This window comes from Tursiops truncatus, chromosome 6 (genome assembly GCF_011762595.2).
Source record: "Tursiops truncatus isolate mTurTru1 chromosome 6, mTurTru1.mat.Y, whole genome shotgun sequence".
NCBI classification, from domain to species: domain Eukaryota; kingdom Metazoa; phylum Chordata; class Mammalia; order Artiodactyla; family Delphinidae; genus Tursiops; species Tursiops truncatus.
In genome coordinates, this window is record NC_047039.1 from 46,048,775 (window position 1) to 46,062,933 (window position 14,159).

General features: G+C 38.4%; 1 protein-coding gene across 5 annotated transcripts in view; it reads right to left on the bottom strand.

Moving 5' to 3' along the window:
• Nucleotides 1-14,159, bottom strand: part of FOCAD (focadhesin) — a 313,712-nt gene that overhangs the window by 54,158 nt on the left and 245,395 nt on the right. For all 5 annotated transcript variants that reach the window (XM_019934890.3, XM_019934889.3, XM_019934891.3 and 2 more), the window contains exons 27-30: nt 12,719-12,957; nt 9,352-9,441; nt 3,216-3,363; nt 1,218-1,337 (exon numbers count right to left, since the gene is read on the bottom strand). In XM_019934890.3, the coding sequence (XP_019790449.1) occupies nt 1,218-1,337; nt 3,216-3,363; nt 9,352-9,441; nt 12,719-12,957 (597 nt within the window). The remainder of the gene's footprint in view (nt 1-1,217; nt 1,338-3,215; nt 3,364-9,351; nt 9,442-12,718; nt 12,958-14,159) is intronic.

The following is a 14,159-nucleotide window of genomic DNA, read 5'->3' on the forward strand; positions in this document are numbered from 1 at the left end:
GGTAAATAACCCAAGCCCAGTCAACCCCCAAACAAGAGGAGAAAATATTCTATAATGAGCACAGCATATGCAAACTTCTATATTTTGGTGTTTGCAAAATCTATTCTTTTTTTTCTAATTTTACATTAATTTAATTTTTTATTGAAGTATAGTTGATTCACAATGCAAAATCTATTCTGACTGTAAGTGAGCAGGCATACAACCATAAAATAATAACAATACAAAACAGCACAGGCTTAAAACCTGGACTGAATCCTGCAGTAACCCACTATGGCCAATATTAAGACTTTGGAGAAATCTAAAAAACAAAGAACTGAGCAAACAAAATACAAACAGGGAAATTCTAGAGCCTGTGTGATCAGAGGGAACATTTTTGTTTCAATTTTTTAAAATTATGGTAAAATACACATAACATAAAATTTACCATCTTAACCATTTTTAAGTGTACAGTTCAGTGGTATGAAGTACATTCATAATGCTGTGCAACCATCACTCCCATCCATCTTTAGAACTCTTTTCATCTTGCAAAACTGAAATTCTGTACCCATTAAACAATAATTCCCCATTCCCCCTCCCTCAGCCCCTGGCAATCACCATTCCACTTTCTGTCTCTATGCTTTTGACTGCTCTAAATACCTCATATAAACAGAATCATACAGTGTTTGTCTTTTTGTGACGGGCCTATTTCACTTAGCATAACGTCCTAGAGGTTATCCATGTCATAGTGTATGTCAGAATTTTCTTCCTTTTGAAGGTTGACTAATATTTCAGAGGGAATATTTTAAGGGTATTTCATTTAAATTGCAGGAATCTAAATTTTCTTATATATTTAGTCATGAGCAGAGTTTCTCTGCCTTGAACTTGCTGAGGCTTTACTCTATCAGATTACTCTATGTATTCCTATCGTTACGAATTTTTGTTTCTAGCCTTACATAACTCTTATATTCCCTAGCCACGTGTTTTAAGATTTTATAAATACAGAGCAATAGCTGGAGAGCCAGTAAAGACTTTTGTACTCAGACCAAAAAAGAAAAAATGTCTATAGGGGATAAAGATACTGGCTGTGGATACTGGCTATAGCTGTGGACAAGACAAGAGTTAGAAGTTCCTCAGTTCCGGGCACAAACCATACCACATTATAGTCTAATTCAGAGTAAATTAGAATTAAGACTTAGCAGCAGCCTGAGACCCACTGAGAAATAACCAGAAATTCCAACCTGCTGGTTGTTCTCCACCAACAGTCGAAGCTTATTCATAATATCTTCAGCCTCTACAGCCTCAATAATTCCGGCACTGAATGCAGATGTACATACACAGCTGAGGGTATAGGCAAGGACCTGAGAAGAAAAGACAAGAGAAACACGTGTTTTCATGAGGGGAAATAAAAGAACACGGTTTAGTTGACACGAATATTTTGTCAAACTTATCCCTGGCATAAGGTTTGGATTCGAGTATACCCACTATAGACGGGGCATTGTTTTGCTGCCTAACTTATATTTCATAACAATATTATGAGATGGGGGTCATTATGGCTACTTTCTGGATAAAATCTTCGAGGCTCAATTACACATAGCTAGCAAGTGACAGAGGCGAGATTCAAACCTGGGTCTTTAGACGCTAAATCAAAAAGTTCCCTCAACAGTAGAAGTAGATTTTCATCACCAGTGGATACTACTAATGGCCATGTGCTCTGATCCAAGGCCAAACTGGAGAGGAAATTCAAAAGCAGTGAAACGCTGCTACATGAAGATTCCCTAGTAGAAGTAGTGGAGCATGACGGACGAGAAAGGTGGGTTTTAGAGTCGGATAAATTGTGTAAAATAGGGATAATACTACTCACTTCAGAGCACGAGTGTGATTTTAATAAGCAAATGAATAAATAAATAGATGAATAAATGAACAAATTATAAATTTTTTTTAATGTTGGAAGTAGAAACAATACTTGAGTGTATATCCCAAATTGACCACTGACTGGCTAAGTAACTTTAAGCAAGTCACTCCAACTATTTGAGCTTCCATTTTGTCGAAATCAAGGTTATTCATCCCTCCCTGCTACCTTGCATTTTCATGATGAATCCCTTCCTCACAAAGATGCTGTTAAGACAAAGTAGAAATGTTCAACTCCTCACACTGATTGATAACAGCATGAAAAAAAGAGGCAGTTTCTAAGGTAGAAATTGGATAATAAAAATCAGAGGGGAGGAACAACCGAAATTGCTTGCTCGAGGCCTTCTAAATCAAACCATCAAGGCAGACAGATGCATCAATTATAAAAACCTTGCTTTCATTTATTAATCAAATTGCTCCGTGGTTGTAACATTTTCTCCTTCGGCTTAAAAAAAAAAAGTACTTTCCAACTGTGCTCTGCACTGCTTTAAAAATGGAAATGTGGTGCATGTCTTAGAACAAAACTGCAACCCTCTGTGCCCCAAAGAAATTCACTGATTCAACAAGTCCTATTGCTGAAAGCAGAGGAGCTGAGCAGGGAAACACAGCAGCCATTATGTGCTCATCAATAGCTCGTGGGCAGGCTGGGGGAAAATAGGATCTGCTCTAATGAGACGGAGAATCTAGTGAGGCCAAGAGGTCGGCCCAGGCTCCTCCCAGAGAGAAGAGCCCTGCAGCGGCGCGGCTTCACCTGGGCTCACAGACACACAGGCCTCAGATGTCCTGCTCGACCCAGTCAACACACAGACCAGAGCCCAGGATCCCAATTCTGCATATTTTTACACCATCACAGAAAAATCTTTTCATTAAGTGTGGTGAAGGGAATTTCCTCAATAATTTTTCATGCTTAACTGACATTAAAAAAAATCAAATGCCTTTTCGATCCTCAGTTTCTTAAGCTTATTCCTGGCCACTTCTTAAAGTTATACTTGGATGGAGGCTAATTCTAAAAAATCTCCATTTAACCTTCCTCCAGAAATTGCAGCTCTTCTTAGAAACTGCCTTCTAGTGATACTGAGTCAGGTTTTTGTATTCACTAAAGGCTCTTACATGCCACATGTAAGTCTAACTTGATTTAAATAGCTGCACTATTTGAAAACCTTATGATCTAATGTAGGTTGTTTGCCACTCAGATTTTCTCCTTAGCCCAGCTGAAATTGAGGAAGGATTTAATTTCAGAGTTACCAAAACAGGAGAAGTAGAAAATAAGCAGCAAGAGGAAAACAAAAGCCAGCAGAGGGAAGGAAACTGGAACGTTGGTCTCCTACCTCCTGAAAGGTTCTGCTCTGGCCCCCGCTGTCATCTAGGTACACGGAGAGCTTCCGAAGCGAGGCTGCCACATGAACTCGCGACTCTGTTCGGCTGCTGTGGCTCATGAGGGACAGGACAAGTCCAACTCCCAGTACACAGCCCGTGCTTGGATGCCAAAAAAAGATGAGGAGTGAAAATCGTAAGAAATCCACGCCATTGCTCTTCACTTATCATGGGAGTTACCAGTGCTCTACAACCCGAGGTAAGATGGCTGGATTCTAATTCTGCTGCCTGGTGTACAGGTGTATTCCATGACCAACGCCCCCCCCAATCAAAATGTGTCCGTGGCCCATGCCAGTGCTATGTACCCAATGGAGAAAACAAATAAATACATGAAATAGTTTGACAAACTCTGTAAGAGAAGGAGGCGTAAAAATTAGTCAAACCAGTTCTATCTCTGCACTTAGAGAAATGCCGTGGTCCTCTCTCCACTGACTGCCCCCCCCCAATCATGCTGAGTGCACTATGATTAACTGCATAAAGACAGAAAAGCCTAAATTTCAGGATATGAGCTGAGGCCATCTGATTAATAACGGGGGGAGGAGGGGCAGATAAATGCAAAGCATAATTACGAGGTACTGCTAAGTGCTTCATGTTTCCTAGTCAACTTCAACAAGTGGAATTTCTGTCTCAAAGAAACTGTGTATTTGTCTGTGCACAATGACATTAATCCTCTTCTCCCCTCTGATCCCTCCGAGTACCACTGGGTCAGAAGAGAAAATGGACAAATGACAGGCTTGTCAAAAGTTACCCCATGTGACAATTCAATTGGAATCTTGGGCTTTGTGCCCCAGTTCTCCTGAAAGAATACATATCCATTTAAAGAAAAGAATTGTTCTCCCAGAAAACTTCTAGTTCGTGTGATAAGATAAATGTGGCTTGGGGGTAATTTTTTACTCTTTTGAAAAAGTTTTTATCATCATTGTTGTTTTTCAAGTTGAGGAAATGCTGACTTTTTCAGAAATCATCCTCACTCTGGTTTGGCTTGCCTCTCTTCCTGATATCTACTGCTTAAGAAGACATTCCAGGGCATTTCTCCAATAACATATTTCAATGCCCGTATGTTATGTCATTTTGCTCTTATATAGCATCTATCGCTTTGGCTGGCGTCAAGACCTTCACATAGTTTCCTGAACATGTTAGTTACTTCCCCTGACACCTCTGTGCCAGCGGAGCTTCCACATCCGATAAGAGATGCCCAAGAGGATGGACAGGCTACAGGATTTGCTCAAGGTCATGCAGAGAGTTTCCAGCAGAGCATGGACAGAAGACAGGGTTTTTTCATTTCCAACCTTCTGTTCCAACTGCCAAACCCAGGCCCCTCCCGGCACCCTGTGTGATGCCATGATGGAATGATTATGAGAAGGCAACATGTCTCAGGTGTGTTTTCCTAGGTTCTATTGCACAACGATCTGGCATTAGAAAATCCTTTGTCAGGAAGCTACTGCAGCACTAATCCAAGTCAGGCAGAACTGCTGTTCCTGCTTACAGAAACTTAACAACCAGCTCAACTAGCATAATGCATATTTCAATGAGTTAAATCAGCATCTAACATCTGAACACTGTGTGCTTTTGAGACAAATCACATTTCTGAAAGAGGAAAGGCTGCTGCTGATTAGAATGGATTTAAAGTCTTTGTTTTCATTTAGACTCTACAGGAAAGGTTTTTTTTGGCCATCTTTCTATATTGATGCATATGAAAACCTGAAATCAGACCAAAGATATAGTTAGACAAATATCATTTAATACTTTAAAATTTAACTTTTGCTCCCTCTTTAATTATGTAACTGCTATTTATGCTTAGGATTTCAAATGTTACTTCCTCAGGGATACCTGCCCTGGCCCAGCAGGGAACCTCCTTAATATTTTCCCATAGTACCTTGTACTAATTTACTTCAGACAATTTTAATGATACACTCTGATGAAGATTATCTGGGAGCTGATTTGATTACTGACCACATCCTTCACTAGCTTGCAAGCTCCATGAGGGTAGGTACCTTTTCTGTTTTTTCCTCACTACAGTATTTGTGGCACCTAGTAACACTGCATGACAGGGAGAGGCATTCAACCAACATTTACTGAACGCTGAAGAACTGACCAAATTCTCTTTAGTTTCAAGAGAATCTAAAGTGGAGAGAAAAATCTATAGGGGGGAGCTCCCCCCCCAAAAAAACCCAAGGCTTGATTTTCATGTTCAGTTGGAGGCAAAATTTATGAGTGGTAAAATTCACTGAATATATCATCCAAGATTCAATCAAGAAGACTCGATTTCTATTTTTTGCTTGACTAATTTAAGAAAGAGGTGTCAGGTTTATGAGGCAAAAAGATTCTTCTCAAAGCTCACTTAACTACTGGGGTTCATCTTCTTCAAATAATAGGTCTTGCTTTTCTGGCTATCTGGGCACACAAAAATCTCTATCCCCTGGACTGAAGCTCCTGTTTCACCATCTCAAGGCACATGGGCACAAAGGTCTAGAAAAAGACATCCCGGTTTCTAGTTTACATTTACCTAAAAAATATCACAGCAGAATTATTCTTGGGCAAGGTTAACAGTCACTAACGATTCTATTCATTTGGTTATTAGCTGACTGTTATGATATACGAATATATAGTCTAACTAAGTACATATGGGTGCCAACAAAAATACGTTAGATTGTGTGCATCTACTGACCATCTGAACTGTTTCCTTCTACTTTGTCTCATTTGTTCCAGCATGTACCAAGAAGGTAGTCCTAAAGCTTCATTCCTGATGTTCCCTGCTGACTTCCAAATCTTCTACATTTTAATGTGTGTATCTTTTGTCCTAAGTCTTAAAGATTCATCTAGGTGCTTAGTTCAGCATTTCTACACATTTCCCTCATTCTAGCTTCACTGTTCTACCAGCCCTAAACCAAGAATAACTTGGGCAGAGATAGCTTTCACATCTTTCTGTCCACTGAAAACAAAAAGGACTTAAGTGTTGGTGTCCTGAACAGATGAAATAAATTGTGTTAGATATAAAATTGAGGTTTGGGAATTGCTAACATAAATCTCCTAGAAGAATACTAACAAATGATAAAGAGGATGATATGCCCCATTATGTCATTACTTATTTGAATCTCTTATCCAAGTGTATTAAAATATCACTGGCAAAGGAAATTCTGAGTCTTAAAAGCTATGCTCATAATTCCGATATGTGTGTTGCTATATCAACTGGGACATGATATATTTTTCTAAAATTAACAAGAGATGAATCTTCAATTCCCTAGTTTATTGTAGGCTATTCTGCAGATTAAGTACTAGGCCATCTAATAATTAGTTCTAATAACAGCTAACATTTGTATAGTGCTTTGCCCTTTACAAAGTGCTATACAAATGTTATCATATTTGTAAAAGCTCAACAGTAATTAACCAATGCTCAGGTCATTGATGGATAACATGACTAGTTATGGCTGTGAAGATTGAAATGGTGTAATACGTACCACTAGATGGCAGCAAAATGTAAGTGATAGGACCCCAAACACCACACCAGGTGCTCGGTTCTCTCAGCAGGGACACATCCATTAAACCAAGGAAGCGTGGTAAATTTGCTCTGGGTGAATTCTATCACTCGAGATAGCACGCTCCCAGATCTATTAACTACCTTTGGGTAACGCCTCCGATATTTCAGGTGAGAGAGGACTGCCCCAGACTCCTGCAAGCTCATTGGATGGGGGAATACTTTATGCTATGAACCAGGTCTGGGCCTAGTTAGAATCTCTCTTCTGCTTTCGATGATAGACAACATCCACATGTCAGAAAAAATAATCAACACCACACTGTCAAGTGTCAAACTGCTTTCTTTCTACTGAAATGTGTTCTCCATGCTGTGCTAAGCAAGGGAAGGCAAGCTGGTTTTGAAGTCAGACTACCTAGGTTTCTCTCCTGGCTCTGCCACTTAGTGCGTGACCTTGAACCAGTCTCCTATTTTAGACTCACGTTCTTCATCTGTAAACTGAAGTGATGGTGACTCCTGCTTTAGTATCAATATTTAGGTTGTAATCAGGGCTTAATTACATGAGAAGCGGATGTGAAAAGGCCTAGCAAAATACGGCGCTGCTCAGTAAGTATTAGTGGAACCCAAAACCAACGAGAGACCTACCTAAGCGTGGACACCCACAAAGCATTAGCAATGACAAAATACTAAACTTCATTAACTAGGAAAAACATAGTTTGGAGAGAATAGAGGGAGGGTTTCTTGAAGGACCTGGGCTTTTAATTGGCACTGAAAGGCAAGCAAGATTTTACTAAATGGACAGGAAATTTCTGACGACCCTATTCTACTTGAATCTGCAGGCTCAATACCCTATGGAGGCCCACCTTTCCTTCTCCCAAACACATGTTTATTAAGAAGGTAAGAATCAAGAAAGAAGGTAAAAATGAAGAAACAAGAACCTTGTTAATATAAAAAGTTAATTTTGAAGTTACATATGCTTAGATATATGAAGGTTGTAAATGCATAAATGCCCATACTTTGGATAATTCAGTTATCCGTGTGGCCCTCCCTTCACTCAAACACCTTCCTGCAAACTCATGGAGCTGATACGTGAGAGTCACTCCTGATTGTTCCAGCTGGCTGAAAGTGTGCAGCATGTTAATCACCATTTTCTCCCCAGCTTTATAATACCCTGAGCTACAGATATGTTGGACACCTTTGTGGGAAGGCAGGAGAAAGAAGGAAGAGGGGGAGAGGGGACAGGAAAGGACAGAAGCTTACCTTACTCCTTGGCTGTAAAAGGCAGCACCACCAACACATGAATTAGGCTCAAAAAACTCAACTCTTTACCGGCCCTCTGAACAGTTAAATGACCCTATCCCTTCCATTAATCATTTTCTAAATTTAAGAGACTTGAATCATGCCACCGAACTCTCTTTGCCCATACTCAAAACCACACTCTTAACAAGTCATTTCATCTCTGACGTGTTCAACTTTAAAGTGTGATAAAGTGAGTGTGTTTCAAGCATTCTTATCCAACCTTAGCCTGCATGTGAAAGATCTCATAACCACCACCTACTAAGTGAAGATCTGACTTTATTTACACATGATGAAATACATGATACTTGCAGTACTTCTACCATTTATGCTTTTGTTAGTCTGAACTTAACAGGCTACATCCACGAATGTAACTTTAGATCATAAGTTCCTAAAGGCCAGAAATTTAAACACTGATTTTTTTGGTAAACACTGATTTAACTCATATTTGAACAGTGCCCATAATAGCATGAAGTAAATGAGTTAATAAATTGGAGGTTAGTGCTTATACTCTGTTGAGTTTCCTAGTAACTTCAACCCCAGAAGATCCAAACCTCAAGTTCCAAAACATAGGGAAATCCAAAAAGGTACAATCCAGATTCTCAATGGTGTCAATATTTCAGAAGGCCTAATAAAACAATATGTTTTCCCACACAAGCCACATGGATGAGTTAAAACATTCAATGTCTCACTAAATGAGTATGTTTAACACCATTTTGTTTTGTATTTTCTGATTATTCCTTTTTGTTTTTGTTGTTTTTCATGACTGGAATGAGAAAATAAATTAACTCTTAAGATATTTAGTTTAACAGACAAAATATTTTAAAAGCATGAAGTTTGCAGGGAGAAGGGATCTACTAATATTGAGGAGGTTGGGAACCTCTGGTGTAACCTGCTTGTTTCTATTTTGATTCCTCTGACATTGGATTTCATAGGGAAATCCAAATCACGAGTCAAAGACTCTCTTAGTCAAATCAAATTGAAAGAATATTTTCAACAGATTTTAAAAAGGTTGTCATACATACAAGTCCCCAGATAGATGCCTCATATGGTAAAGTACAAGACAGAATCTAAGGTATGGGTAACTTAATGACAGCCACAAAATGGCATTTGTTGCTTTGTATGGAAACAAACCGCCTATTTCTGAAACATGGGTTTCAGAACAAGTAAACTTTAATTACAGATTTTTTTTATTACTACTGAAATCTCTACACAAAGGAATTCAAGACCGGGTCCTACAAATATTTCACCATAGAATGTAAAATTTATGGCAAAGAAAGAACCAATCTCTGAGTATCAGAGAAGGAACGGAATCAACATACTTGTATTCAAGACTAGTGTCAAAGCAGCAATTTTCCAGGGCATCCAAAGACTTCATCAGAAGAAGGTTCATCTGTTGGCCAGATATATCACTGGGTAAAGACCAAGAGGGAAAAATGAATTATTTAAAATCATTCAACTGTCCAAAATATTTACTATGTAATATTTTGCTCTCAATATTTTATTGAAAATGCATTTCTTTAAAAAATATATAAAAGTAGCAAATAACAATATTGATGATTCACATATATTTTGTAGACAGAGAAACTGAGTCAGAGAATTTATTCAATAATTGGGTTTCTGTACATTATAATCACTTGCAAACCAATAAACCCTAAAACTGCTACTTTTGCATTTTCTCAGTTCATTCAAATTTTAAAATCACTGAAAAATAAGAACAAAGCTCAGAATTCCAAAAAATTATTTCTAGGAATGCTAAGGTGATTTTCTTCAGAATATTTACTAATCCATTAAGCTGATATTATCAATAATCATTCCAAATCTTTCTTGCAAAGGCTATAACTTCTGATTTCATGTCTCAAATATGGAAGTTTTCAGTTCTATTCTTTTTTTTTTTAAAGGAGGGTAAAACCCAGCCCTATATTTTTCTGCCTTTATACAGTAATTGATGTGGTTTTTGTAATTGTCTTGGTGAGAACTATGAGTTTTAGAGTAAAATAAAACTTAAAAGGTAGGTCTACGTCTGTTTTTTCAGGCAGAGTTGTGGGCTTCATCACCGACACTTTATTATCAAGGGGTCCCTACATGTCAGCTCTCCTGCTGCTGCCTCAGACCATGCTGAGTGGAATGCAGCCCCAGGAATGCCAGCCAGCCAGAGCGCACTTTAAATAATATCTTCTCCAACCAAGACTATAGTGGTTTTGCCTGAGGTGAAGGAGTACATTTTGCAATGAGAAAACATGCACACAGGTACACACAATTTTAATAGCTTTAACTAAATAAGTCCTATTATAGTTGTTCTCTGGAGTAAAATGTACTTAAATATCCTAAACAAATGCTAAAGAGATCCTACTAGTATCCTCTGGGAGTTATGACAGAAGCAAGCTTTGGAATAATATACTTTTCTGAATAAATTCTAGACTGGAATTTAAATTCAGGAGATTTTTCATAAGCCTCAGCAAAAGAAAATAAAATAAAATAAAAAGAAAGATGGATTGAATGTCAAAATTCTTTGCTACAAAGTGACTTTTCATTCTTGATACCAAGATATTGTCCTGATCCTATTCTCCTAAGGGGCCACTTTGGGCTACTTATTTGATGTCATTGATTATTCAGAGTTAGTAGCCCTCAAAACACTTTAATCTTAGAAAAATAGAAATTTTCTCCAAAAATGTCATTATCTGGTGAGACTGTCATTATCTAGTAAAATATTTATTAGTACTAAAAGGCAAATATTTCAGATTCCTCTGCTCTATGAAATTAGGAAGGTGGGAACCATGAATAATTATATTAATGGCTGCAGTACCAACACACCAGGCAGAAGGAGAATGCTATCAAATACAGGATCATTATGGCAAAGTTAAAATCTGCAGTTATTCTGTGGGCAGGTCGCCTCAGGAAGAGCTTCCTGGTGTCCTTCCCCAGGGTTTCCTGCAGGTGCAAAGTCAAGTAGGGTAGATAGGGGTGGAAGGCAATCTAGGAACCAGAAAGGATGCTTTAGGGGAATCACCATAGGTTTCTCCAGGTAGCATAATTAAATTAACCACAAATGTAAGCTTGTCAAGCCCTAAAACCAGCAGCATCTCCTCCTAAACTAAGGAAGAAGGGAGCCAGAGCCAGGATAGGATGAAATGAGTTGCCTGGAATTAAACTGCCATGGCTCATTTTTAGTTGTAAAACAAGTAGCTTGAAAAGATACTGAAGAAAGAACATGAACACAGATGGTGAAGAGACCGCCATTTGTAGCATAGAAGCAAAGGGGAAAAAAAAAATCACTTTCACGTTTTAAGTCTATAAAAATACTTTGTGTTCTGTCCCACACACAAGACATGTAACAGTCAATTCACATGCAAAGGGCAGCTTTTTGTTCACGTCCAGAACCAGGCCTGTGTATACTAATACTGGTGAATAGAACAAAATGAATATTCTGGAAATGTTTCATTTATGATCACAAAGACTAAGCCAATCTTCCCAAATCATCCAACAGATGTTTCCAAGGGCTGAAAATGATCATCTGAAATACAGTATTTCCCTAGATCAATAGCAGTTCTCATAAAGGTTTCACATATGGATGTTTGCACAAAACTATGTAAATTACAAATGTAAACTTAACCACTGGTTTCAAACAGAAATCTAAATATAGCATAATATCACCCAATTTACCCACATCAACACCATTTCTTGCTTTTGGACAGACAATTTCTGCCAACTAGTGAAGCTTAAGGACAGCTAACATCAGAACAGAATGCCTCTCCCCACAATCCCTACTATTTCCAATGCAGGAAAATGGGCTGAAATTCCAAATCAGTGACATCTAAATATTCATGATCCCCAAATACTCGTGTTGTACCACAGTACAATCAATCTGGATATATAAAATTCTAAGATCGGTAATAAAATAAAGAATAAATATAACGAGCAACAAAACTAAAGTAGATTCGTGCACCAGGAAACTTTCCCACTTAGTGGAATTTTCCACCTGGGTCTTTGATATTCTATTAGCTCCATTCAAGAGTAAAGCTAGCAGTCTAAAAATGAGCAATCAAACTGAATAAAGCACACAGTATAATATGCAGAGATTAAGACTCTTTAAGGATTACGAAAATGTAGCCAGGGCGCAGGATAAAAGCAATATTTAAAACTGGGTACATGCAGTTCTCAGGTGATTCAGTGATTCCCGCACCCTCAGGCACAGGGGTACCCCGATCTTTTCCTCCCATTTTATAGTGATATCAACAAAGAATAAGTAATTACTTTCACCCTTATAAACCAGAGGGAAAAAAAGAAGCTTTTTAAAATTTATAGCACCATATGATTAGACTTTCCTCATGTCTATTACACATGGCTTTCATCTAAGCATGAAATGATTTTCAAGTAATCAATCACTTTAAAAAGAGGAACCCTTAAAACACATTAATGTCTATGTATGTCTATGGTATTTTAGAGAGAGAAATTCATTCATAAAGGAGAATAAAGGATCAAGCTGCACATCTCAAAAAGTGGAGCACCACAAATTGCTCAGATATAATGTGTGTGTGTGTGTGTGTGTGTGAGAGAGAGAGAGAGAGAGAGAGAGAGAGAGAGAGAGAGAGAGAGAGCGCGAGCGTCGGGGGATGGGGGGAGAGAGAGGGACAAATCCTCCACCTAAGTCACAAAGAGGAAAAACAGGAATATTTTAATAAACTGTACCTGAGTTTCTCCTCACACAAGCGAGAGAGAAACATCCCCAAAGCAAGGCCCATGTGGATTTGCACGGCTTGAGACTCATCAGCACTTGGTTTCCCAGGTAACCTGGCAGTCAGCATGTTCAGGATTTCCTCAACCTTCTCTTTGCAAGAGATAATGAAAACTGGCACAAGGAGAGACAAAGCCGTGGCGGCCGCAGAACGTGCAATGGCACTAGCTGTGTTTTCACCAGAATAGGATTTCTAGGACATGCCAAAGAAAGAAAACAGGGGGTTGGCCTTTTGTTTAAAACATGAAGGACGCACACCTATCACAAAAGCGCTATACAACAGTGCAAGCTTCTCCTAAATCCACCTTTGCCACCCAAAAAAAAAATTTTTTTAATAAATCTATTTCTGTGTTTACCTACGGGTTACCTTCTTACTCTTAGTAAAACAATTTGCTACTAAGCAATCGGTTGACTAATAATACCCTTTTAAATTTGAAGAACCAAGTTACAAGTGTCTCCTTTTAAAGGGTGTGAATTCCCTCACTATAAAGCCTGAAACAATATCAGTGTTTTCAAAGCCTACATGTGTATATAATGAGAAACCCCAAGTGAAGCTATCCAAGTTTGCAGAAACCACCAAGCCACATCATAAATGTCCAGAAAGCCAGGAGTTTTCTCGGAGAGAAAAGAAAAGGGGTTAGGGTGAGGGCAGCTCAAGTTTAGTTACAGAGGGATAAGTGTAAGTTTGGCACAGGGATCTATTGGCAGATCTCCCAAAATTTTTGGTGGGAACGCTTCCCAGTAGATGGATTATTTCCTACAGGGGGTTAATTCCTTTTAATTAAAAAGGAAGTTGAAATCCTAAAAGCCTCTGGTTACAAAGCAATAACCAGCTATTCAAAATGAAACGGAGAGCTCTATATGCTCCTTCCCTATATGTAATTACGGGAAAAGAAATGAATAACAACCCTAATAAAATGACAGGGCAGCTGAATGTGAACAGTTTCTACGAGAGTCCTGTGTTAGAGAGCTCCACCAGACATTATATAATTTATAAATATGTCTCAAGTGGGGAAGAAAGACCGTTTATCATTCCTCAGTATTACCCACTTCAAATTTTCAGACACACCATAAAGGCCGTGTTGTCCCTTGCAGTCAAAACACATTAAAAAGTGTTTTTAATTCTATACTCGTTTGCTCTCTAAGCTTTAGTACTTTAAGGATAAAAAGCAACATGAACTAAGGGATTCTTTAAGTTAATATAGCACTATTACAATGACGATACTACTCAAAATGACCCAGCTGCTAAGACAAGGGAAATAAAGAAAGTAGCTTTTGAAACAGGGCTTTGAAAAAGTATAATAATGCAAGAATCACAAAGGTAAGAGGCAACCCCGAGCTGGCTAGTAAAGACATTATTCTGATTGGATTGCAAGAACTAAGCAGCGCTATTAG